Source organism: Chlorocebus sabaeus, chromosome 10, assembly GCF_047675955.1.
Source record: "Chlorocebus sabaeus isolate Y175 chromosome 10, mChlSab1.0.hap1, whole genome shotgun sequence".
NCBI lineage: Eukaryota > Metazoa > Chordata > Mammalia > Primates > Cercopithecidae > Chlorocebus > Chlorocebus sabaeus.
Genome location: NC_132913.1, coordinates 53,567,382 through 53,593,014, shown reverse-complemented (window position 1 = coordinate 53,593,014; position 25,633 = coordinate 53,567,382). Strand labels below are relative to the sequence as shown.

The following is a 25,633-nucleotide window of genomic DNA, read 5'->3' as shown; positions in this document are numbered from 1 at the left end:
CTTACCTCAAAACCCAGGCCAATAATTCTTTTTTCAGAATTGAAGGACTTGGTCTTAACTTCACAGAATAATAGGGCCCTGTCTTTCAGTTCCCTGATGATAGTTCACGTGCAGCCGAGAGGTCAAGAATTGAAGCCATTCAAACTGTAGTCTTCTAAATATGGTACTTTGGATTTTGTGGCAATTGGCACAAAATACATATTAGTAATTATAAGTTTATCCAACATCATTTCCTGGATTAATCTATATTTTACAACTTGTCATATATACTTTAAAACTCATTCTATAGTTTCTATTTTAAAACCTGTTCTATAGTTTTATAGAATATTCAGTTATAATTAATTTCTATTTTCTAATTTTAGATTAAACTAATTTAGATGAATTCAATCCGTTTAAAGAACCTGTTTTTGAGTGAAATTGTGTACTAACACTTTCATAACTGATACTGTCATCAAACTCATGGACCTGGTGGGAATAATGCCTCTAGGCCAACGTAGACTAGAGGAGTTCACTTAACAGTTTGTTCAATTCTTTACTCCAGTTATAAGAAAGACTTGGTCTGCTTACATCATTCCTTATGTACAATACTTTATCAATGCCATTTTTATGATGTTGTATACTAGGTGATAATAATAGCATTGAGAATTTAATGTGGTACCCATCAAGAATACTTCTAGCTTCCAAGTCAATCTCTAAAATTCAAACCTTTGGATTGGGCCTATGATATTAATACAGATTCATAGATCAAGAATCAATTTATCTGAAATAAGTACTTTATTATTTTTAGCACTTGCACTTGCTTGAACTACTCTAAAAAAGATAAAGTTGTAACTTCATAAGAGAATCGTGTTGTAGTAACTAGCAGCTTCCAATATTCACGTGTCATTTAGCAAATGAGAATGAAAAATTAATTCTTCCATTAATATGCTGCTTTACTCCTTTATAAAACAATATTTGGGAAATTTGACAGAGTTTTGCTACAATTGCTGTATGTATTTTCTGTAAAGATTTATTCGTGTGTGTGTATGTGTAAACATCATGGTTACTCATAAAGCTCTGGGTGGGAAAAACCTATTTGTGTTATGATCAGTTATATGATCATAATGACAATGAATTCATTACTCCATGTGTAAGTCTGCCATGTTTAATTTTCTTCAGTCTTTGTTTCAGAGTTTGCATGTGGTGCTTACTTTAGTAGCCACTTTCTTGATATTATAAATAATACTGTTTAATCTTTTCTACAATGTACTAAAATGTTATATACAAAATAGGTAGTGTTGGTATGGTCATTGGCATTTTGATTTCAAAACCGTATTTGATTTTGTGGTCTTGATCAAAGAACTTCTATCTATATCGTCCTACTACATGTATTTAAATCCAAGAGATAATAAAAAATACATGTGGACTTTATCTTGAACTCATCTTTTTAAAAAATTTTAACTATTAAGTTTTTTGCCAACTATTTGATCTGAGCTTTCAATTATCAGGCATTAGTAATTTCACACTTGTATTATATTGCAAATAGGGTATAGATTGTCCTCAAATAATGATTGTCAGTGTCCATAAATTTATATTAAAAATTTAAAAAAAGTAAGATGTGGTCAATACTTTCCAAAAGTGATAGTTAACATCAATATATTACCTTATCTAATTTTGGCCACATAACTGTTACTGTAATAAATATAATAAAGTTTATTATTTTACAGGATGGTGTAGATAGAAAGATCAAGTATAGATACATTTAAGGTTACTTGACCTCAATATGTGTTTATACATTTTTATGGCCATCATACTATTAATCTTTTTTTCATAATACTTTGCATGAGTCTGATTATTAAATAAGGCTTAAATGCCAGATTTGAATGAACTCTAAATGAACTACCTGGTGGGGTGGTGAATTCCTTTCTAGAGATTAAACCAATCAAGCTCCTCAGAGTGCAGCACAGTTGATAACCCTTTGCCTGGAGAAGGAGAAGAAGCAGAGGCTGAACCTATGAATTCCGATGAGCCAGAAGCCTGTTTCACAGATGGTAAGACAAAAATTGAGACCTTGGTTAGCATTCCTTTATTAGTGTTTTGGAGTTTGTTTTAATGCGTAATACTTACCAGAGTTTGTTGGTAAGTCAGAAGACTCCATTCCATGCTGATTCAGCTATAGCTGTATGATGATTAAGGGCAAGTCACTAGAGCTCTCTAAATTTCAGTTTCCACATCTATGGCACTTGACTAACAATAATTTCCTATCACTGTATGTTAGACTGTAAGCACGCTACTGCTTCTTATTTTAGAGCCTTAATTCATATTTCCAGATCAGTGGAACCACTACAATACAAGTTAATGAAAGAGTTTATACTTTTGTCCTTTTAATAAAAAATGGAATCTACTCACTAACTCTCAGAAAACTGTTTGATACTGTTGACCACAGTCTCTCTCAAAATTCTTCCTGTCCTTAGTTTCAGAGGCCATAGTCTACCTTTGGTCTTTTATTTGTCTTAGAATTCTGAGTTCCTCTCTCTATTTCTTTAATGAGTGTTGTTTTTCTGCACATCCTGTAAATAATGATTTCTCCCCACATGTTCAAACTTCAGTTATCTTTTCTTATTCTGAAGCTCTGAGGTGTTTCATGCATGCCTGTGGCTTGAAAAGCCATTTCTGTGCTGTTGACTCTTAACATCAATATCTTTGCCCCTGACCTCACTCTTGAGTCCCAGATCTGCTTACAATTCCCCATTGGTCATCACCATCTGTTGTTTTTAAAACATTCCAAGTTTAATAAGTTTTTTTTGAAAAGGGCAAAAAGAAAAACAAAACTTTAGCATGTTTTACAGCTTCCTCCAGTCTTTATTAGTAACTTCATGATCTATCTTACCCTCAAGCTAAAGACTTTGAGAGAGCCTTAAAGTTTTCCTTGCTAGTCACAAGTTCATCAAGAACTCTGGAGATAGGGCCCAAGCCCTCGAGAGGATTTTCATGCACACTAAAATGTGTGAATCCTTGGCCTTCAGGGTAAAGTCTGAAGTCCTTAACTTTACATGTAAAGTTCTTTACATTTGGCCTTAGTCTCTTATTTTTTAACAGTACTTCTTTCTACTCCTGTATGCTTTCTGATGTACTGAATTTCTTACTACTTCTGGAATTTGCCAGGGATAATGCAGTATTGTCTGAACACGTATTGTATCATCTAGGTAAAAATACAAGCCCAGCATAGGGCTGTAATGTAATACAATAACACAAAGTTCAAACTTTGGAGCCTGATAAACATACATTCTAATTTGCCTACTTATTATCTGCCTGTGAGAACTAGTACACAATTTAAAATCTTGTTCTTCAGATATCTCATCTGTAAAATGGGGATATCAGCATCCACATCACAGCAATGCTAAGAGGATCAAATAAGATAATGATTATAAACTTACTAGCACAGTGTCTATCTTCCTTCTTCTACTTTTCTTGTTCTTCAAGGATTCTGTTAACAATCTTATAAAGAAGCTATGATAGCACAGATGCTAATGACTTAGTCATGGGCTTACCCTCTGCATTAGTATTTTTTGAAAAATCATCGACTTGCTTTCAGTCTCCAGACTAGTCTCTTATAACACTCACACGTGAAGCAAAATGATTGGAAAATAAAGACATCAGCAAACTACAATGAGTGCATAGTTTTTCTTTAAATGCACACCAAATATCATTTTATGTAAGGAGCAAAGGTGTATGACATCCAGTCAATATACATTTTGCGCTTGCTGAAATTAGTGCTATAAGGAAATGCAGAGTTTCCTTTAAAAGTGTCCATGTTATAGGGATTTAAGAATTTCATCAACACGTATGGCCTGTTCCTCAAGAAATTTATTAGCAGCATATAGACTTAAATTTGTACTGATGCTACCAAGATTTTCCCTATTCATTTTATGAATGATCATCACTTAAAATTCTAGGATAGCTAGAAAGAAGTTGGGTTTATCAATCAACTTAAAGTTTCAAACCAAAAAATAACTTCTAAAAACTTAAAGTCTTACAGAAAGTATTAATACTATGCTATTTCAGACTGTAGGTGCTGTTACACTAAGATATAACATAAAGTTTTTTAAATCCTATAAACATCAATGAAAATACTTTTGTGATTACTTTGAGAGTGTTCATTGCTTCCAAATTGAGGCCAGTATAGAAGAAATATTATGGAAACACATTTTCCGATTAACCTGGGCTTGGACCATTGAAATTTACTGAGGGAGTACTTGTCTCTGAGTCACATCCCTTTTATGTGCTCCAGTAGAGACTTCATACAGTCTCTGGATCTGTAGCCTAATCAATTCAACGAAGCAGCCAATTTGTTTAGCCTTTCAGCCATGTATTCACATAATCATTCTTTATTCCAGTAAACAAATAATTATTAAATACCTGTGTGCCAGGTCCAGTTCCAGGCACTGGAGGGAGACAGAGCTGTGAACAAAACAATGCCCCTCGCTGAACAAACATATCAAGATGTAGCAGGTCAGATAAGTGAAAAGTGCTATGGAGAAGGTATATGGAAAAGAGGAATACCAAGAGTGAGGGGGAAAAACTTACTAGCACATAAATATGCTATGAATGAATGATTGATCAGAGAAAGCCTACCTATAAAGGTGATGTTTCTTCTGTGACATAAAGAAAATTGAAGGGGGGCATGCAAATATATGGAGGAAAAGTATTTTAGGCAGAGTAATGAAGTCACATGCCCCAAGGTGAGGATATGCAAAACATTTGGGAAAAACCAAGGGGCGAATATAGATGGAGAATAATGAGAAATGAGAAGAGTATTAAAAGTTAAGGTCAGAGGCTAGGTGAAGTGGCTCACACCTATAATTCCAGTACTTTGGGAGGCCGAGGTGGGCGATCACTTGAGGCCAGGAGTTCAAGACCAGCCTGGCCAACATAGCGAAACTGCATTTTTACTGAAAATGAAAAAAAAAAAATTAGTTGATCATGGTGGTACATGCCTATAATCCCTGCTACTTGGAAGGCTGAGGCATGAGAATCACTTAAATCCAAGAGGCAGAGGTTGCAGTGAGCCAAGATTGTGCCGCTGCACTCCAGCCTGGATGACAGAGGAAGACTCTGTCTCCCACAAACAAACAAACAAAAAAACAAAACAAATGATATTATTTTTAAAAAGTGTAGATCAAAGATGTAGTAGAGGCCAGATTATAAGACATTTCAAGAACATTATAAGGATATGATTTTAAAATCTCACAATGTGCAATCTTAAGAGTGGAAGGGCGAATAGCAATGGCAGAAGCTGGGAGATTTCTTGGAGTTTCTGCATAAATCCAGGTGAGAGGTGATGGGAGCTTAGACTAGTATGGTAAAGTTTTGTATAGTGAGGGTGGGACATTCTGAGTATATTTTGAAGTTAGAGCTGAAGCAATTTGTTGATGGATTGAACATGGGGTGCTCAAAAACTGGAAATGCATAGTTTCCACATGAAGACTGAGAAGTATGGGCTTGTCAGAATGAAGAATCATGAACATGTTTACTTACAAGTTGGTAATTGGTCTACAAGAGCTGAACTAGAATCAATACCAATTCAGAGCAATGTTTCACCTCCAGAGATCTCTGTTACCTGAAAAGTAATAGAAAAAATTAAAGAAAGTATGAAAAACAATTAAATCTGAGTAGCATGTTTTTACTGAAGACAAATGTTAAAATGATTTTGTTGTTCATTGTCTCATATTTGTTGATTCATTTCAGCTTCATAACTATCACTTTACTAATGTATTTCATTGATTGCATCTGGTTCCTCTTATTCATCTTTTCTCCTCCCTCTTAGGCCAGGTTATTCCTTAGTTCCATGTCTTTTACTTTGTATTTCAAGACTTCAGACTCCTATCTTGCCCTGTTCTTTACTATCCTTGGTTCTACATGACTTGACAACCTATATAATTATGAATATGACATGATTCTTTGGGTCTATGTGGTTTTATATTGTGCTGCTTTTAGATTATCAAATTAGTAAATTACATAATCAGGATTAGAGAAAAATAACCTTTTTCACAAGGTCAAGAGATCGAGACCATCCTGGCCAACATGGTGAAACTCCGTCTCTACTAAAAATACAAAAATTAGCTGGGCCTAGTGGTGAGCACCTGTAGTCCCAGCTACTCAAGAGGCCGAGGCAGGAGAATCGCTTGAATCTAGGAGGCGAAGGTTGCAGTGAGCTGAGATCGTGCCACTGCACTCCAGCCTGGCAAACAAGTGAGACTCCGTCTCAAAAAATAATAATGATAATAATAATAATGTACTTTTCTGTTAACTTTGTAGGAGGAGCCAAATAATCTTCCTTTCAAAATGTTTTGTATTCACCCACTTCCTGTAAAATAACTAATCATTAATTCTAACTTTAGTAACACAATAACCAACTCCTTTGTGACTTTTATTTTTTCTTTCTTTGGAAAGATAATGTTAACAAATATTTGTTTTAGTTATTTTAGACATTAAGAAATGGTGAAGGAAGCTTGTTTTCATAATCAATTTTTACATTAATTATATTGATCATGCTGTTATAGTTTTTAATGAATAGTCTGTCTTTGAAATGGTCAATGGTTTCTTTTTTCTTTTCTTTTCTTTTTTTTTTTTTTTTTTTGAGAGCATTGGTTTAACATGATGAAATTCAGCATAGACTTTATGTAATGCACCATGAGAGCACATTAGTGAAACCACCCAAAAGAAATAGCATTTGCTCACTGGGACCCATTAAAATGTTTGAGAGATTCCCTGTTATGTGTACATTTAATTAATAGTCCTTTTAAAGAGAAGGTGTGATAGCATTGCTAACCAGCTTGGTTGGAAATCTCTTGGGATATACCTTTGCACGAAAACCAGACAGATGCTCCATCACTCTTGCCTCAAAATAACAGAAAGAAACTCTCTGAGGTGTGATAAACCCTGAGGGCAATATTTATGAAACTTCATTTCAGATTGAAAGTTTACTAATTTTTCTAATTAGGATTTTTAGTGTTTTTATTTCCTCAATCATAAGAACAATGTTTCCCTTCAACTTTAAGATTGACAAAAGTAAATCCCAGAGAGTAAAATCTTCTTAACCAAAGGGATAACTTTCTTATCCAATAAGTTGTACCTGAGAAAGATAGATTCTTTCTTGTAGGTGATCATTGTTTTTAAGTTTAAGACAAACTCTAGAGCACTAAGTTAATATTAAAAAATTCATCTCATTTTTTCACTCTCTCTGGTATTTTTATTTGCCCGGAAAAAGATTAACTTAGAGTTAATTTTTGACCCTACCCTTTTACTCCGTTTTTGTATCATTTAATTGAATGTTCTCTCTTAACTAAATGTATTTAGGTAACAATTATTTAAGTACAGGATGATAAATAATTTCAGATCTGAGATCATGTTCACTGTAATTAACATTGTATAAATGAAGCTATGTGTAGATTTTCCATCACCTTTTTTTTTTTCTTTTTCATCCAATCTTTATGTAAAGCATAGAATTCACAGAGATGAGACCTTTCAAATTATGGCTAACTGCTTAGAAGATTATATAACTCTCTTTGGGGAATCAAGTCTTTTAAAAATCGACTATAAATGACCTATTAAGCCAAGTAGAGGACAACGATGAGTACCGTAAGCACGGACAGCAAGCATTAGAGACTCAGTTTGAGCCTTCTGGGAACTTAGAAACTTCCAGAGAGAAAGAACAGGAACACATAAAATATGCATGATAACAAAAACACCAGAGACATTGTAGGGGGAGAGGGAAACACCTTGTTTGCTGTATTTCTATAGAGCTGGAAATTAAAGTGCTAGAAAATAACCTCATATCAACTGGATCAATGCACTAATTAGACTTCAGAAACATAAAAAGATCCATTACAAAACATTATCTACCAGGTGCATCTTGTCAAAAGGATTCTAGTTTTGTTGTTTTAGAACATACATCTTACAATTATCTGAAGTAGTTCCTTGAAAGGCTCAATACTTGTTAATGAGCTATATTGTTTTGCAGAAAAGGAAATCAATTTTTTAGAAATATCTAAATTTCAAACTTCTGAAACAGGTATCGAAAAAGTGCTGCCCATTATTACTTTCCCACCTCCTGCCTTCATCTAAAATGAGGTTTTTCATCTAAAATTTTATGAGGAGGAATTCATTGTAGTTAGTTTTTAAAGAGTCTCTCTTTTCTTCAGAGTAATTCTAGTTGCTTTAATAAACTTTAAATTGATTTAAATTTAATTTTTCAATTTTTCAATCATTCTCTTTCTGGGCCTCTTACGTTCATAGCTCTGTTTATCACTGCTTGTAAAACTTTTTACACTTTGGTTTCTCTTTTACTGCATCCTCTTGGTTCTTCTTGTTCATCTCTCATTTCATCTACTTCAAAGTTTTCTCCTCTACCTGTCCTAGTGATGTATAGGTAAATCTTTTTATAAACTGGTTCTCCAAGGAAAATAAAACATGCATACTTACATCATTTGTTATAAATTTTACTGATATTAAGGATATATGACACACAATTTACAAATAATAAAATATTACAACTTTTTATTGAATATTCTGTATATCAAATTGTTTATCAAAAAATGCTTTTTTTGAATTTTGCCAAACTTTTGCATGTATAGGCAACCTATTTTTGCAGCTAATAAACAAGTATAGTTTTAATATGAAGATTGCTTGGTGTTTTTGTTAGTCAGTGAAGTAAAAATGAAATGAAGAAGCTATATGTCAGATACTCATTTATCAGTGATGTAAGCAATTATTTGCAAATCAGAAAACAGAATTTCAATAATGAAAGGATTTTTTTTAAATTTTTGTGCTATTCAGTGTAATGGCTACAAACACAATACACCTTGACTGTTTATCTGGTTTATTAGCATTTCCTCCATCATCTTCTTAATTCTACTCTAGAAAATCAAGAAGTTCTCATTTGTAGTGCTTGGAGATTTTTATAGTGTAAAGATTCGCACCATCACTGATTTCAGACTACTGATGTGAATCTGCTAAATGCGGAGTTAAGAAGAGATTCACAGTAGTTAAACAATGTGACATACTCCCACCATCCGGATACAATAGGCCAGATAGAATAGACCAGCATCCAGAAAGAAAAGTTGCACAGTAGTCCAATAGTAAAGCATATTACTACTGTCAAGAGAGAATAATCCGGAGAGAATAGACCACCGTCCAGAAAGAAGAGATGCATGATAGCCCCACAGTATGCCATACTTCTGCCGTTCAGACAGAATAGACAAATATTGCCCAAAGAGCATAAATAATAGTAAAATACAGTAAAATAACTAGGAAGTGATATGTTTTAGTATTTATTACCTTTCTTTAAAGTAAGTTATAGAATTCTAAGTCTATATAGTCAAATATTTAATAATGGCTGCTTTTAATAACAGACTAACAGGAATTTCTGACAGTTTAACAATGAGAATTGGTATGGGCTGCTTTCAGCATACCACTGAATTCTGAATTCTCTCCCTTAATTTTGTTGTTTCGGAATGTTTTGGAGTTGGCCCTTTTTCCTCCTCACCCTAAATACTCTTTTTGTATGACCTCAAAAACTGTTCTGACTTGAACAGATACATGTATGCTAATTATTACTAAGTATTCCTTTCTAGACAGGCTTTTCCCCTGTTTCAGGTTCCCACCCCCATTTTAAAAATCTATAGGATATCTGTATTTGAACATTTCACAGGCCTCTCAAAATTATTACCTGCCAAGTCAGCTCCTGCTCCTGTGGTTTTCAATTCACTGCTGATATCCACGTGGTAGTCTTGGGCTCCTTCCTTTCTCTTACATCCAATATCCAATCAATCACCAAATCCTGCTGGTTTTATATGCCAAATATGTCCCGAATCTGTTACAGCTCTAGTTCCTAACTAGCATTGCCCTGATCTTCCCCTCCTGACAGAGATACCGGACCAGAATCTGAATGTTTTTCTGGGTATGGAACTTTCTTTACCCCTACTACTCTCTATTCACCTCATCCAACTTATCCTCCATGTACCATGGAGACATCAATTTACATTGCAATCTGTATATCTTGTTCCCTGCTTATAACCCTTTACTTACTCTTCAACGTGTATAGGATATAAACCAAACTCCTTAAGGTAAAGGCCAATGCTTTCCATAGTCTGACCAATTTCTCTAAACTCATCTCTCACCCTTGCCTCTTGTGTACGTTCTGCTTGCATCACCGTTCTAAACTGGTTTAAATTTCTATGCATAACAATTTCTGCTGCCCTCTTGGCCTGGCATTCCACCCAAACTCTTTTTTACTGATATTTTGATTCAACCCAGGCTCCATCTCTTCTAGGAAGCCTCTACTGAGCTCTCTTTCTCAAGAAATAAGCCAGGTTAGATTGACTTCTTCCATGCTATCAAAATGAACCCTGTCACTTTAGTTGCCATATCTAGTTATATTCATTTATTTCTGTGTTTGTCTACCTAACCAAAATCTAACGTAAATTCCCTGAGGAAAGAAAATCATGTACAGAGGTGAATACATAGAAGATATGTAACAAGGGTTTGATGGACAAATGAATGAGTTAATGAATGAATAAACCTAACCATTTTTAAGTACAATTTGCAAATTTTTGTAGCAGTATATTTTATACATGAAATTTTAAAGCCAGATTTGTTTTTAACTTAGAATACTTGAAACAGTTTCATCTGGATCTTCTAATCAAGATGACTTTCTTTTGAACCTAATTTCAGGACTTTCCACTAATTTTCTCAATATTGTTTAGAAAGGTATATTTCAGAGGGTTTTTATCATAGAGGAATGGAAGTATCATAGACTACAAAAATTTATCTGTCAGAAAAGAAGACCATAAAATTCATTTTATCTTTGGATTTTAGTTCATTCATTCATTCACACATCAAATGAAAGTGGTTTAAAGACTGTGGAGGAGACTGAAGAGAAATTGGGGATTACAGAAGACACGAATACATAGTAAGCTAAAACTAACTAACAAGTATTAAGAAAACATAATGAAAAGTTAGAAGATGAAGGAAGGCAACTTTCAAATTAAATATATCTGAAACTGGAAGTATAGGTGTTGAAATTATTTGGTTGAGGGAGTATCACAGAGAACACTTTGCATTAAATCATGTATTAAAATTTTTATTTATTCTAAATATCAAGATTTAACATGCATGTCTTTCTTGTCAGGTTGTGTACGGAGGTTCTCTTGCTGCCAAGTTAACATAGAGTCAGGGAAAGGAAAAATCTGGTGGAACATCAGGAAAACCTGCTACAAGATTGTTGAACACAGTTGGTTTGAAAGCTTCATTGTTCTCATGATCCTGCTCAGCAGTGGTGCCCTGGTAAATGATCTGACACCTAAGTCAACATATTGATTAAGTTGATATTCTTTAAAATGAGCTAAAAGATAAAAATATCATGGCAAGTTGTTTTACCTAGAATTAATCCCTATGATTAGTGCCAATGAAAAAATTTTACTTGGGTTCAGTAAATAGTTACTGAACACCCCTACATGCCAGGCATTATCCTTGCTGCCCGGAATGCTGTTGTCCAAAGGACCACCCAGATGGCTATAATAGAAAAGAGAGTTTTACTGGCAATATCAGTTTGCAAAATAGGGAGAGAGTCTCTGGCGTAAACTGAAAGCACTTTATCTATAGAACAAAGAGAGAAGGTTAGAGGTTTTATTAAAAAGGGAAAATGTTATGTATTGCTCTTTGAGAAAGTTCATTGGCCCTAGTAAGGATTTGGGGAGCTGGTAAGCTCCAATTGGCGAGCAACAATGGTGGGCAAAATTAGTCCTAGAGTGTAGCAGGTTTCCTCAGAAGCTATAGATAAAACTAATTTCAAGTTACAACAAGCAGTTTCAACAGTCAGTGTTGCCGAGAATTACAATTCTTGGAGTAATGCTTTGTACCCTGAGAGCTTTTCCCCCTGCCTTCTTGACTCTTAGTTGACTGTTAGTTGAGTATGTCAAGAATGACCCAATTTGTATGATCAACTTTCACAATGCAAAGATAAATGAGATCCAGGTAGTATTTATTCTTAAGGAGCTAAGAGCAATGGTGAAGAGAAGAATACAAATGAGTAACTGTAGAACTTGGATGTGTTTGTAAGCAAAGTGTATATGTGATAAAGTTCTGTAGCAAGGAGAACAATCGTCTGCTTGCAATTTCAGAAACGTAAATGGTGCTTTTCAGGGTCTAGAGAGACGAATAGGAATTTTCTAGTTAGGCAAGGCAGGCTGAGGGGAACAAGTATACAATGGTAAGGAGGCACAAAATAGCATCATACATTCAGGAAATTAAAAGTTGCTGAACTGTAGCAAGTGTGGTGGGAAGAAGAATAAGTATAGGTGGCCAGAGATACTATGAGAAAGATAAGCAGGGTCAGCTTGTGAAGCATCTTGTGAGTTATAAAAAGGGAAAACAGATGGTAGTTTTAGGATAAAAGTAGGACAAGTTTCTCATTCTTGTACACATACAAGCAGCTTCCATGGGAGTTGAAAGAGATCTGGTAGAATTACAAGCTTCCTGAACCTTTATCTTAATTGTCATTTTTCCTGCTGGCGCGGACAGAGATGAGCCATTAGAAGCCATTAGGAGCCCAGATCCAGCTAGATATAACACTGGAAGTTTCATTATACTAAAAATAGAATACTCAAGAACTTTGTAACTTGCCTCAAAGACAGTCTTCATGAATTTGGAATTTGATTTTACTGTACTTTTAGGCTAATAGATTGACCTGTTACTGTTTCATGGATGCTGGCAGAAGATATGAGGTGCTTGGGTCAGAGATAAAGGACTTTATTGCTTATGCGTGGAGAGTAGCATGAGTTTCAACATGTTTTTGTTCGTTTCCTGTTTACCCAAGTCTCATGGGGGCATTATATGAGCCTGAATGAGTGTGTACACATAGAGTGGATTGATGTTACAGCTGAGGAACACTGAGCTTAGGGAACACATCTTTTTATACTAAGCAACATAAGTAACCCTGCTCTTTGTCCCGGAGACCCTACCTCATGTCTCAAGGTTGCTCACTGCAAGCACAACCCTGAGGAATGTCCTAGGTAACGAGCAGGCAGAGCCTGGCATTCTTGGCACACTCCCCAACAACCTGCAGGGACCCACTATGGCTTTCCTCTCCTAACAAGTCTCAACTCTCAGAAATGGAAAATGTGATCAGAAAAGCTCTATTGTCCTTATCTGGAGTTGTCCAAGTAGAAATCTTGATAGTGTCTACCATACAATGTATTCCTAATAACTAAGGAAGTTTATCCCATGCTGACTCACATATGTGACTGAGAATTTCAGAGAGGAGATTAAAATAAAAAATTAAAGAAAAGTTTGGAGTAATTCCTTCTTCAAAATGGCTAAAACAGAGGACAACATTTGGGGAGTGCATTCTCAAAACTTTATTTTAAGTAAATCGTATGAGGAAGAAAAGGGAAAGATATTTCAAGAAGCTTGTGTTTGTACTTAGAGAGGTTGCCAATTAAACTAGATTTTTTAAAAGTATAGCAAACCCCCATGACACGTGTTTACCTATGTAACAAACCTTCACATGTGCCCTCAAACCTAAAGTAAAAGTTAAAAAGAATAACTCTCATTTAGTTTCTATTTATTGTGTTTCAGAACCTTCTTTTAAATGTTCTCATTTAATTTTCAAACAACCCTGCAAGATTATGGTATTTTGCTTATTTTACCAATGATGAAGCTGGGTAGTTTTAAAAGTTGCTTAATGTCCCAAAGCCAGCAAATGACAGAGCCATCACTGAATTGATGTCTAAAGTCAAAGTCACCATATCTTTTCACTGTGTCATGGCTCCTCAGAAAGAAGAGTATACACAAAATAGAAATAAATGAGTGGTAACTGAATTTAGTAACAGTAAAGTGTAAGTCCTAAATCAGATAGCATTCACATAAGGCCAGTCTTGCCTCCTCGCTCCTACATCCACAAAATTCGTTCTGGAAGTTAGAACCCCTGTGGACTGAATTCTAATTCTTGCTCTGGGACCAGTCAGACAGAAGTTCTCATTATCAAGACTTCCTATGGCTCTGCTCTGACCTTGTACACCAGTTCTAGAAACAGGCTTCTTTTTCCTTGTGACTAAGCCCTTTCCTTGTCTTTGTATTTAAAGGACTGAGTCATTGCCATAGTTTCTGTTTAGATGGCTTGCCTGATTCCTCTAGAACTTGGGGGTGGAGTGGCAGGGAGGAAAATCCTGAGGGATAGAAGCCTCCCTCTGCACTTCAATTCCATTGAATTTCAGAACCTCTGCCAACTGCTGGGACCTTCTTTTTGCATCTTAGTAGGTCTGTTCAGTCTTTCTGCCCCAACTTGTCTCTTTTCTTCAATATTGATACCAACAGTTTCCCAAAACTGCTAAGGATAATTTTAGAGTATTGATAGTGGAACTTAGAATAAGAAAAATCTGAATGGCACAAGTTCGTTACTATAGACAGTTAATAAATATAATATTATCCATGAAGGATACAGGTCTTTGACTTTCATTTTATCCAACAGGGTTAATGGTGTTTCAATCAGAAAGAGAAAATTCTAACACTTTAGACCTGTTGAGATCAGCAATCATTTTCAGTGTCTCAATGAGCCCTTTTTTTTTTTTGAGACGGAGTCTCACTCTGTCCCCTAGGCTGGAGTGCAGTGGCGTGATCCTGGCTCACTGCAACAATGAGCCCAATTTTTAAGTCCATTCAAATTCTTTGTCAAGGGACATGTGGCTGAAGTCTAAAGTCAAAGTCACCCTATCTTTTCATTGTGTTGTGGCTCCTCAGAAAGAAGAGCATACACAAGTAGAAGTAAATGAGTGATAACCAAAATTAGTAACAGTAAAGCATAAGCCCTAAATCAGATAGAGCTCACCTAATGTCACATAATATTGTGGTGTGTCACTTACTAAAGTTTCTTGGAAAGCATAGGAAGTACCACCTTCATGGAGAGAATCGAACAGTAATTTTTAGAGCTGAAGCTTTGAAGGATAATATATGGATAGACTGTCAAAGGAAAAAGCACGCTCTGTGTTCTATAGGCCTTAAGCTACTGCAGTCATTCATTTAGCAAACCTTTCCTTTCCTGCTGCTGTTATTAACATGGTGCTAGGCACTGGGATGCACAAGCATTTGAGAGCTAAGAGAGGCTCCACATCCTACTGGTGAGGAAAAAGGGGAGTGTAGGTTGTGAAAAGTTTATAACAGTGGCTGGCCATGGGGTCATGTCTTAAATTGTGAGGATTTATCCAATTTTAATGGAGAAAGAGGAGGAATCAGATGGAGGTGGAAATGATCAGGTGTCAGAGATCATGAGTCTTTTTGTGGATTACAAGTAATTTCATTCTTTTGCACTTTCTCTTGACCTCTGATGACCAGCAGCAGCACTGGTGAGAAGGCTAGAACTAAGTGTTATGTGGTAACTGTAAACCCGAAAAAATGTCAGCTGGCCCATGTCAATATTATGTTTCAGTGTTCTTAGCATTAGAATTGTATTTTTCCTGTTTTTGTATGAATCATAAAGCTTAAGTCGTGCATGACTGAAACTTGAATATTATTTCCACAGGCTTTTGAAGATATATATATTGAAAGGAAAAAGACCATTAAGATTATCCTGGAGTATGCAGACAAGATCTTCACTTACATCTTCATTCTGGAAATGCTTCTAAAGTGGATAGCATATGGTTATAAAACATACTTCACCAATGCCTGGTGTTGGCTGGATTTCCTAATTGTTGATGTAGGTACTTTTGAGTACATTTTAAAAGAAGATTTATTCTTACTGAGTGTTGTGAAAAAACCTTCACCAGTGTTGTATATTATTATATTTTAATTTTGTTAAGCTTCATATACTTTCAAGCTATAGGTTTATTCTTTTAGAAATATTAGTCAGCCAGTGGAAATATATCTGTGAAGAATATTAGAACAGAAATCATTCAACAAATATAAATTATTTCTGTGACATTCTAACATTTATAATTGAGTTTTTACATTTTCTGCAAAGGAGATGTGATTTTAAAAAAATATATATATATGATTTGAATGTCATTCCTGTTAAGAATAAAACAAAATTTAGAAGTAGGAGGTGATAAGAGAAAAGGGCAGAGACACAGATTAAAGAGAGGAAATGATGACTATTCATAATATAAAATTGGAAGATAAGAGAGGATGAGGGGTATATCGAGTTGGTTGATATGTGAGCTAAAATTTTTCTAATTTAAGTAAAGTTAAACTTTGTATTTTTTAAAGTTAACTTTGTATTTGGGGAGGGAGAAGGCATGAAATTTTAGAATATCTATCTCAGACCCAATTATAGGAAAAACCAAAACGAGACACAATTGTCTCTATCTCAAATATGCAACTTGCCCTTCATCTCCAGAATGGCAGTGGGGCAGTGGAGTAGGCATTATTATTAATGTAATAATTTTCATAATAAATTCAAAGAACTGTTGAATACTTGCATGATGGAAAATACATAATAATTCTTTAGTTTACATATTATTTTAACAAAGCAGAAATGTTTTTACAGGCTTCCAACTGAGATAGGGAATAAATCTTAAAACAGTCGGTGAGATCAAGGAGTCTCAAATAGAAACTGATGGTACAACACCCATTGTTATCATTTCATTGAATGTACTCTAATTATTTTATATTTTAATAATATAATTTAATAATATATAGGACATATTTTGTATTATTGAAAATGGCTTTCTTACATTATTTTATAACCTCAATCTCCCAGTCTTATTTTTCTCAGAATGATATGTTCTTTATCTTTTACTAATTCTTCTAGATATTCAGAAACCTAACCTTTGTGTTTAGGGAAGAAACATCCTATAATCAGTCACACTTTTTAGAGATTTGTTTCCATATAATGCCTGACATAATTAGAGGTCAACACACAAGTTTTTATATGCCAATAAGTGCTTTAAAATTTAACCAAGGGTTTGCATTATTGAGCTTTTAAGAAAAGTTGAATTCATAGAGCATCATATGTGGATTAGAAAATCACAAGTAAGCATGATCATAAATAGTAAAATCTGACTGCAGAATGTTACCCAAATTAGTCATATTTACTCAAAAGTTCAGTTTCTCAACTGTTATTTAAAGCTTCATAAACTTTTGGCTTCTGGCCAGGCGCGGTGGCTCACGCCTGTAATCCCAGCACTTTGGGAGGCTGAGGCGGGTGGATTACCTGAGGTCAGGAGTTTGAGATCAGCCTGGCCAAAATGGTGAAACCCTGTCACTACTAAAAAACACAAAAAATTAGCCGGACATGGTGGCAGGTGCCTGTAATCCCAGCTACTCAGAAGGATAAGGCAGGAGAATCGCTTGAACCGGCTAGGCAGAGGTTACAGTGAGCCGAGATCGCGCCACTGCACTCCAGCTTGGGCGACAGGGTGAGACTCCATCTCAAAATAATAATGATAATAACTTTTGTTTTCTTAATCACACAACATATTAAATATTAAAAACAATAACTTGTTTTCTATAATATGTAGGTTATGTGAAAATATTTTTTAACATAGTTATATATTACACCTCATATGTGTTATCTTGGGTTTCCTCTGTGCGAACTCTAACTTTTGATATAGTAATGATTTCTTGGTTTTTTTTTTTTTTCAGTTAACCATTCATGTGTCAAGTTATCTAGTTACTGCCTAGAAAATGACAAATGATAAAATGGATATTTTTGTAATTTAGTACTTTTAAAGAAAGGCTGCCCCAAATAAGAATAAATTATAGAAGGAATGTAGGTTTTCTTTTCTCTTAAACTGTAAATATGATGGGGTCTCTCTCTTAAAAAATTATACAATATTTTAGATATTTTAAAATCTTTAAAATATTGTCACAAATATACTCACTTTCATCATTCAGTGTAAGAAATAAAGGTTTACAAGTAAAATTGGACTTATTTTAAATTAAGAGATATGGCTGTTTAATAATGGAAATTGTTTTATATTTGAAAATTTAAAGTGATAATTCTCAATGAGTATAACATCCTGTTCAGGGATATGTGTGCAGAAATCAGGGAGATAAACAACTCCAATTTGAAATGTTGTTTAATATTTTGGAAACAAACAAATATAATGCAAAGTACAGAGAGTCAAGCTCCACACAATATTCTTGCTGATATAGATGCAAATTTCGGGATGCAGATTTGGGGGAGTGGCTGACTTTTTTTTTCCTGAAAAGTATAGTAACTTATCTACAGCAGTTGTTCTCAAAGCATGGTCTCGAAACTGAAAACGTTGGCACATGTAGGTGAGAACTCATAAGAGGTGAGTTCCTCCAAGACCTGCTGAATCAGAAACTCTGGGATTGGATGCAGCAAATCGTTGTAACAAGTCCTACAAATGATTCTGTTGTATATTCAGGTTTCAGAACTACTTATATTATTTGCTACTCAGAGAATGGACTCATCTGATTTCTGTAGGCTTCTGGGTTATTTGAAACTTACTTGATTAAACAGTGTTCAGCAGTGCAGGCACATATTTGTATATATACACATGTGTTTATAGAAAGATATGAATACATATACGTATATATTCTCAGTTACAAACTATACCATGGTCTTCTTAATAATATGCATATATTCCATGTCATAAAACTCACTTAACAGTGGCTTGGAGAACAGACCTATCTGTATTTTAGGGGCTGTATCAATTATAACAGACATGTCTTAGTCTACCTTTTATTGCTGTAACTGAATACCTGAGACTGGGTAAAGTATTCATTAAAGAAATTTATTTCTTAAAGTTCTGGAAGCTGGGAAGTCTAAGGTGGAGGGTCCACATCTAATGAGAACTTTCTTGCTGGTGGGGACACTGGAGAGTCCCAATGCAGTGCAGGGCATCACATGGCGAGGGATGTTCACTGACAGCCAAACTGGGTTTTATGATAAACTCACTTTTGTGATATCTACCTCACTCCCGTGATAACCCATTAAGCCCTTACTTCATATTCCATTGATGAAGGCAGAGCCTTTATGATCTCATCACCTTTTAAAGGCTCTGCCTCTTAATACTGTTACATTGGGAATTAAGTTTCAACATGAGTTTCAGAAGGGACAAACATTCAAACCACAGCAAAACATTTTAAAATTTTGTTTTTTTTCTGATTAAAGAGGGAGCATACATATTTTCCAGTGTTCTTAAGTGGAAAATAATGTATGTGAATGACTGGGCAAATTTAAGAGTGGCATGAGGAGCAATTTATTCTGCTAAATATATAGCTTAAGGAATTAAAGCAGTATTACATTTAGTGAGACATTTGGAAATACCACATGAGGACGAGTACTTTAAAACACCTCCTGCTTCATAAATCAGTTTACCTGTCTCTGATGGTAACAGCAATGAACTTGTTGTGAACAATGACTTTTTCTACTCCTGAAATAGATAAATATATAAAAAGTTGGCTCTCATGTGTTCCTATTCTTCCTTTGAAAACTTGAATCTCTCAGTCACTAACTTAATTCGTAATGAAGAACTGCATTCCAGACATTTTTCTTAGACATCGTCTCCTGCTACACAGGATGTGAGGCAAATGAATATTTTCCATGGAACTAATTCAGAGAGTAAATGCATTTATAGATTCAGATCTAAGATCATTGAGGAGCTCATTGCTTTGTAACTAAAATGTGTATTGATTGTATTGCTGTTCATGTTCTTTCTTAAGATAATTTACGGTAAGAACTCAAATTTCTTTTGGATACTGGTTATGGTAATTGTGGCTGATCTATCTAACGTGATGAAGTTCTTATTATATCTATATTGATTGTGAAGCCAATGAGATCAGCTACTCTCATTCTCTCTTCAGTACAATTGTGATTTTTCTCCCATGAAAAATTATTTGGTAGATCTTTGGTGCCAATCCTGAGAAATTGTAGGGCAGAAGCAATCTCGTTGAGAATTTGCCCCAACTCAAAATCATGAGTCTACAAAATGTTTTTTAATAAGATATATACCAAGGCAATGGTTTAGTACCACACTTTTAGGGCTTAGCTTCAGAATCACACACTTCATTTTGACCTGAGTTTTATGATTAAAATGTTGACCATTGTTCTAATGAAATCTTTAGATTTAATAAGCAATTACAAAACAATTGATTACAAAAGTGTGAAAAGCATATGCATGATTTCTACTCAAATAGAATAAACAACTTACTTTGCTTACATTATTTCTTCTTATTTTGGTTAACCTTCTTTTAAATCTATTTCCTTATAGAAACATCCACCTTACCCTGTTTTTAGGCATTGACTACACAACTCCATATATAAAATCTTATTGTTCCTGTTGAGTTGCTTTTAGTGAGTTTCAAAATTGACTTTTTCCTTTTATGCATCTTCATTTTATTGATACAATTAATTAAAATGCTATTTTTATAGGTTTCTTTGGTTACTTTAGTGGCAAACACTCTTGGCTACTCAGATCTTGGCCCCATTAAATCTCTTCGGACACTGAGAGCTTTAAGACCTCTAAGAGCCTTATCTAGATTTGAAGGAATGAGGGTAAGAAAATACTAAACTTTATAATATTCTTATTTTTTTAATGGGGTTTAAAATATAAAAACAATGGGTGTGTAGAAAATATGAGTGGTTTCTATTTACATAAATATGTGGGCTGTTTATGTATGTGAGTGTACATACATATACATATATATGTATACATTATGTATATAATTGTATGCATATGTATACTATATATAGTATGCATTTACATACTATATACAGTATGCATATATATGATATATACTATGCATATATGGTATATATATGCATATTATATATACTAATAGTATATATATGCATGTTACATATACTAATAGTATATATACATATTATATATGCTAATGGCATATATATGCATACTAATATATAAATGCTAATTATAGCATTAATTAAACAATATATTACTAAAAATAGTATAATACTAATTAGTATATACTAGTATATTATTAATATATACAAAATACAAAATACTATATATAAAATATGCATATATAGTATATGTATATATAGTAGTTACTGTACATATTAGTGTATATATATGCATACTATATATATACACACACACACACAGTATTTCAGCACATATTGTTTAACAAGGGAATAACTTAATCACAGTAATCCTGCCTTTATCTAATATTGTCAAGCAATAGAATGATCCAAATGAGTGACTTTTTCCGTGTTAAATGGAAATCTTCTCTGTGCTAGGAAGTCCCAGTGAAAGGGGAAAGTATTAGTCCTAACATCATCTCTCATATATAAGTAATCAAGGACCTACTTATATCAGGTGTTCAAATAATATTTGTTTAAGGAACTACCTGGGTAAGGAGCATTAGAAAAGATAGGGAAGTGAGACCGCATCAGCCATCACATTTAATTTCACCTTTAAAATAACATTGCAAAGTAAGTGGAATTATAACTAAATTATATTTGAGAAAACTAAAGGTCACAGAGTTTACTTAATTTGCACTTAGGCTGCAGAGTGCCTGAAAAGATACTCAATTAGCAGAGACAAACAAGTTATACTGAATAACAACTACCATAACCTAGCTTTAGGGATTGTATTAAACTAGCAACTTTGTAACACACATGAAGGACAACAACTTTATTTTCTGTAATTAGTCCATATCCTCATGTGTTGGTACTCTTCTAAGGTTTCTTCCCCAGATTTATACCTGCTTTTTTATGCCGCTGTTCTGAAATGCTTCCCCTGCCCTGCCCCGACCCTAACCTGTCTGTACAGCAAACACCTATCTGTCCTTTAAAGCTCAATTTAAAGTTGCCTTGTCTGTCCACCAGCAGACAAAACTGCATATTCTCTCTCTGTTCAGACACCTAAAATCCTCATTATATTGTATTTTACTTATTTGTTTACTTAACTACCTCCCTACCTTACCATCTCTGAGCAATTTAACATGGAGATTAGTCTAGCTTACTGATATTTTAAGTGTGGTTTACTAACCAGCTATTAGCATTATCTACAAACTTATTAAAAAGATGGGCGGATCATGAGGTCAGGAGTTCGAGACCAGCCTGGCCAATATGGTGAAACCCCATCTCTACTAAAGATACAAAAAATTACCCGGGCGTGGCGGTGCTCACCTGTAGTCCCAGCTAGTCCGGAGGCTGAGGCAGAAGAATTGCTTGAACCTGGGAGGCGGAGGATGCAGTGAACTGAGATCATGCAACTGCTGTCCAGCCTGGACAACAGAGTGAGACTCTGTATCAAAAAAAAAAAAAAAAAAAAAGAAAGAAAAAAAAGAAAATTCTTGGATCTCACCCCAGACCTACTGAGTCAGAAACTCTGGGATGGGGACGAAATTTGGGTTTTAACCAGCCTCAAGTGAACATTAGAGATCTTTCAGCCAACCAAATCTTCACTGTTACCCCTACAAACCTAATTATGACTGCAATCTCTGCTATTTTAAGTATCCAGTGTATAATGGCTTCCAAGTATGTCAGAAAGAACATGATTATATAAAAAGTTCATAAGCACAATTCAAAAATATTCTATCTACAAGTTGAAAATTACAAGTTTCATTTTGTGCAGAAAGGTGGTATTAGAATTCATTGACATTAACTTAATTTTTTGAGCATTAATAGAATGCTACAATCTATCCAGAACTTTCCCCTACAAAATCACTTCCTTCAGTGACTAAGTCAGCCTATTATTTTACTCTGTTTGCACTTTGTTCTTTATCTGTATTACAGGTGAATTGGATGCAGGAGAATAGTTTAGTATATTTTGAGGGACAAATGTCTATTTAGTTACATTTGTTAACCATGCAAAAAGAGACATTTCTTCATGCTGCAGGGCTATTTTGAAGGATAAATGAAATAATGAAATAATGCATTCGAGGCATATTGTAGTTAGCTTGTTTGAGTCCTTAGGCTCTTTAGCTTTCCCAACTGGCTTCTCATCAGACCAATATGTGCCTGTCTTTCTCAGACACCCATGATTCCATCATTACTCACGTTTTTTGAAAAACATTTTAAACACCAACTATGTGTCAGGTGTTGTGGTATAAAAAACACAGAGTACAGTGGTACATAGACCCCGGTCCCCAAAGAGTGAGTAGGGTCAGTGGTTACAAGAGAGACAGACAAGGGCACACACATAATGATACAGGAATATACAGGAGGGAGTGGCTATCTGGGGAAGTCTGGGAAGACATCACAAGGAGGTGACATTTCAGACATTTCATGACTGAAGAGTAAGCCCCAAATCATAGGCAGATAGGCATTCAAGGCAGAGATACCACATGGTAGGGCAGCACAGAACAGAGTGTGCAAGGTGTACGTGGTCAGTGACTAGACAGATCAGTGTGCCTAGGTGATAAACGTAGCAGGGAGGGCAGCAGGAAATGAGCATGAAAAAGTAGACTCTACTAGGAGGTGGCCACTTTGAACTTCATTCTCTATTCCTGTTCCTCCTAATCTTTTTTGAGGTCACATAGACTATGAAAATCTCATGAAAGTAAGAATTTTCTTTCCAGAAAGAGAGCACAACCATAATGTTTGTTATGTAATTTCATGCCCCCAGGGAACCTCTACAGGTCCATGAACTCCAAATAATCATTGCTCTGGACCAAAGGTCAACAAACCCCAGCCTGTTTTTTTCTTGGAACACATCCTTACCAGTTTGTTTATATGTGACCTATGACTACCACCGCAGAGTTGAATAGTTGCAACGGAGATATAACCCACAAAGCCTAAAAATATTTATAAAAATGTTTGCAAACGTTCTCCGTAGATGATCTGATTAGTAGTCAGAGATCCTTAGTATTTCTCTATTTTAAAGCATCCTGAGAACCTGCTTAATACATTGCAGAAAACAAGGATCCCAGTGCTACTTCCCTAACAGGTTAATCTTTAACACATTTGTACTTGAATGGGAACTCTGAAGTGAATGGGAGCTGAAGTGTGAGAAGACAGGTAGATTTTAAAGGATTAAGTAAATGAGAAAATATGGAGAGTGTTAAATGCTACAGTAATTGCCCTGGAGGAAAACTGGAGTGGCAAGACACACTGGTGAGCAATAGCAGTACAAATGCTGAAAAGCAGAAATAAAGAAAGGATTAAAGAAAAACTGTTCCTAATTTTTGCCTTAACTGAGGTCAGCACTATCTATATTTAGTCAAAGGCTTACATATAAAGTATTTAGAGTAATAATAATAGATTTAAAAAGATTGCTCTTATTTTGTAGAACCAGCCAAATCTAAAGGATTCAAACCATTTAAAGATTCTCAATCCTTTTGTAGAGAAGAATGTCTCAAAAAAAGAGAATAAGAAAATAAAATAACGAAATTAAATTAAAATGATGTCCAGTCATAATTCCACCTGATAAACACTAATAGTTTCTCTATGGGGGAATCTTTAATGCTGGTAACAATAGGATCATGAACATTTAAATGTATATAAATATATATTTTTCATTTATGTTTATAAATTTCTTTTTTTTCCAGAGGGTACAGATTTTACAAGTTTACATTATCAATAACAGGTTTTGGTTTATTATTTTTATTTATTTTACATTTATTTAAACTATTACATTATCTTAGTTATTTTGTCTTATAGTTTGCTAATAATTTTATTGTGTGATAGTCATGTAATTTGTAAGCCTGGTGATCACAGAATTCATGTCTCATTTTGTCTTGTTGGCACACTGCTGAGTGTAGAGTAGGCATTTAATAAACATGTCGGTTGGTTTGGTGTCTTAGATATTTAAGGGTGGCTTTTCTAATTTGTTTATGTCTGCATGGCATTTCTTTCATGTTGCCTATATAACATCTTACTAATCCTAATCATTCTTTTCTTTCTTTTGAATACAAGGTGGTTGTGAATGCACTCATAGGAGCAATTCCTTCCATCATGAATGTGCTACTTGTGTGTCTTATATTCTGGCTGATATTCAGCATCATGGGAGTAAATTTGTTTGCTGGCAAGTTCTATGAGTGTATTAACACTACAGATGGGTCACGATTTCCTGCAAGTCAAGTTCCAAATCGTTCTGAATGTTTTGCCCTTATGAATGTTAGTCAAAATGTGCGATGGAAAAACCTGAAAGTGAACTTTGATAATGTCGGCCTTGGTTACCTATCTCTGCTTCAAGTTGTAAGTGTCCCCTTTCATGAATGCTTGGTATTTTAATAGATATTGGACAAAGGATATAAGTTATTCTTTAAATAGTCTGTTCATTATAAATTGAAGATAAAATACTGTATGGTTTTTAAAACAGTGCCAGTCTTGGCCAGGCTTGGTGACTCATGCCTGTAATCTCTTCACTTTGGGAGGCCAAGGTGGGCAGATCACGAGGTCAGGAGTTCGAGACTAGTCTGGCCAACATAGTGAAACCCCATCTCTACTAAAAATACAAAAAATTAGCCAGGTGTGGTGGTAGGCTCCTGTAATCCTAGCTACTTGGGAAGCTGAGGCAGGAGAATCGCGTGAACCTGGAAGGTGGAGGTTGCAGTGGGCCAAGATCGCACCACTGCACTCCAGCCTGGGCTACAGAGCAAGACTCCGTCTCAATAAAAAAAAGTGCTGGTCTTTCCTAGAACATGTTCCTACATGAATAAGAAGCATGGGTTCTGTTGCATTTGAGTTATTAATTTGTAATTGACTCTTTGGTGTCAT

General features: G+C 34.9%; 1 protein-coding gene across 3 annotated transcripts in view; it reads left to right on the top strand.

The window, feature by feature from the left end:
• The window catches only part of SCN9A (sodium voltage-gated channel alpha subunit 9), a 191,383-nt gene that overhangs the window by 134,832 nt on the left and 30,918 nt on the right, over nucleotides 1-25,633 (top strand). For all 3 annotated transcript variants that reach the window (XM_007965235.3, XM_007965236.3, XM_073019778.1), the window contains 5 exons: nucleotides 1,910-2,030; nucleotides 11,171-11,325; nucleotides 15,557-15,730; nucleotides 20,378-20,500; nucleotides 24,830-25,111. In XM_007965235.3, the coding sequence (XP_007963426.1) occupies nucleotides 1,910-2,030; nucleotides 11,171-11,325; nucleotides 15,557-15,730; nucleotides 20,378-20,500; nucleotides 24,830-25,111 (855 nt within the window). The remainder of the gene's footprint in view (nucleotides 1-1,909; nucleotides 2,031-11,170; nucleotides 11,326-15,556; nucleotides 15,731-20,377; nucleotides 20,501-24,829; nucleotides 25,112-25,633) is intronic.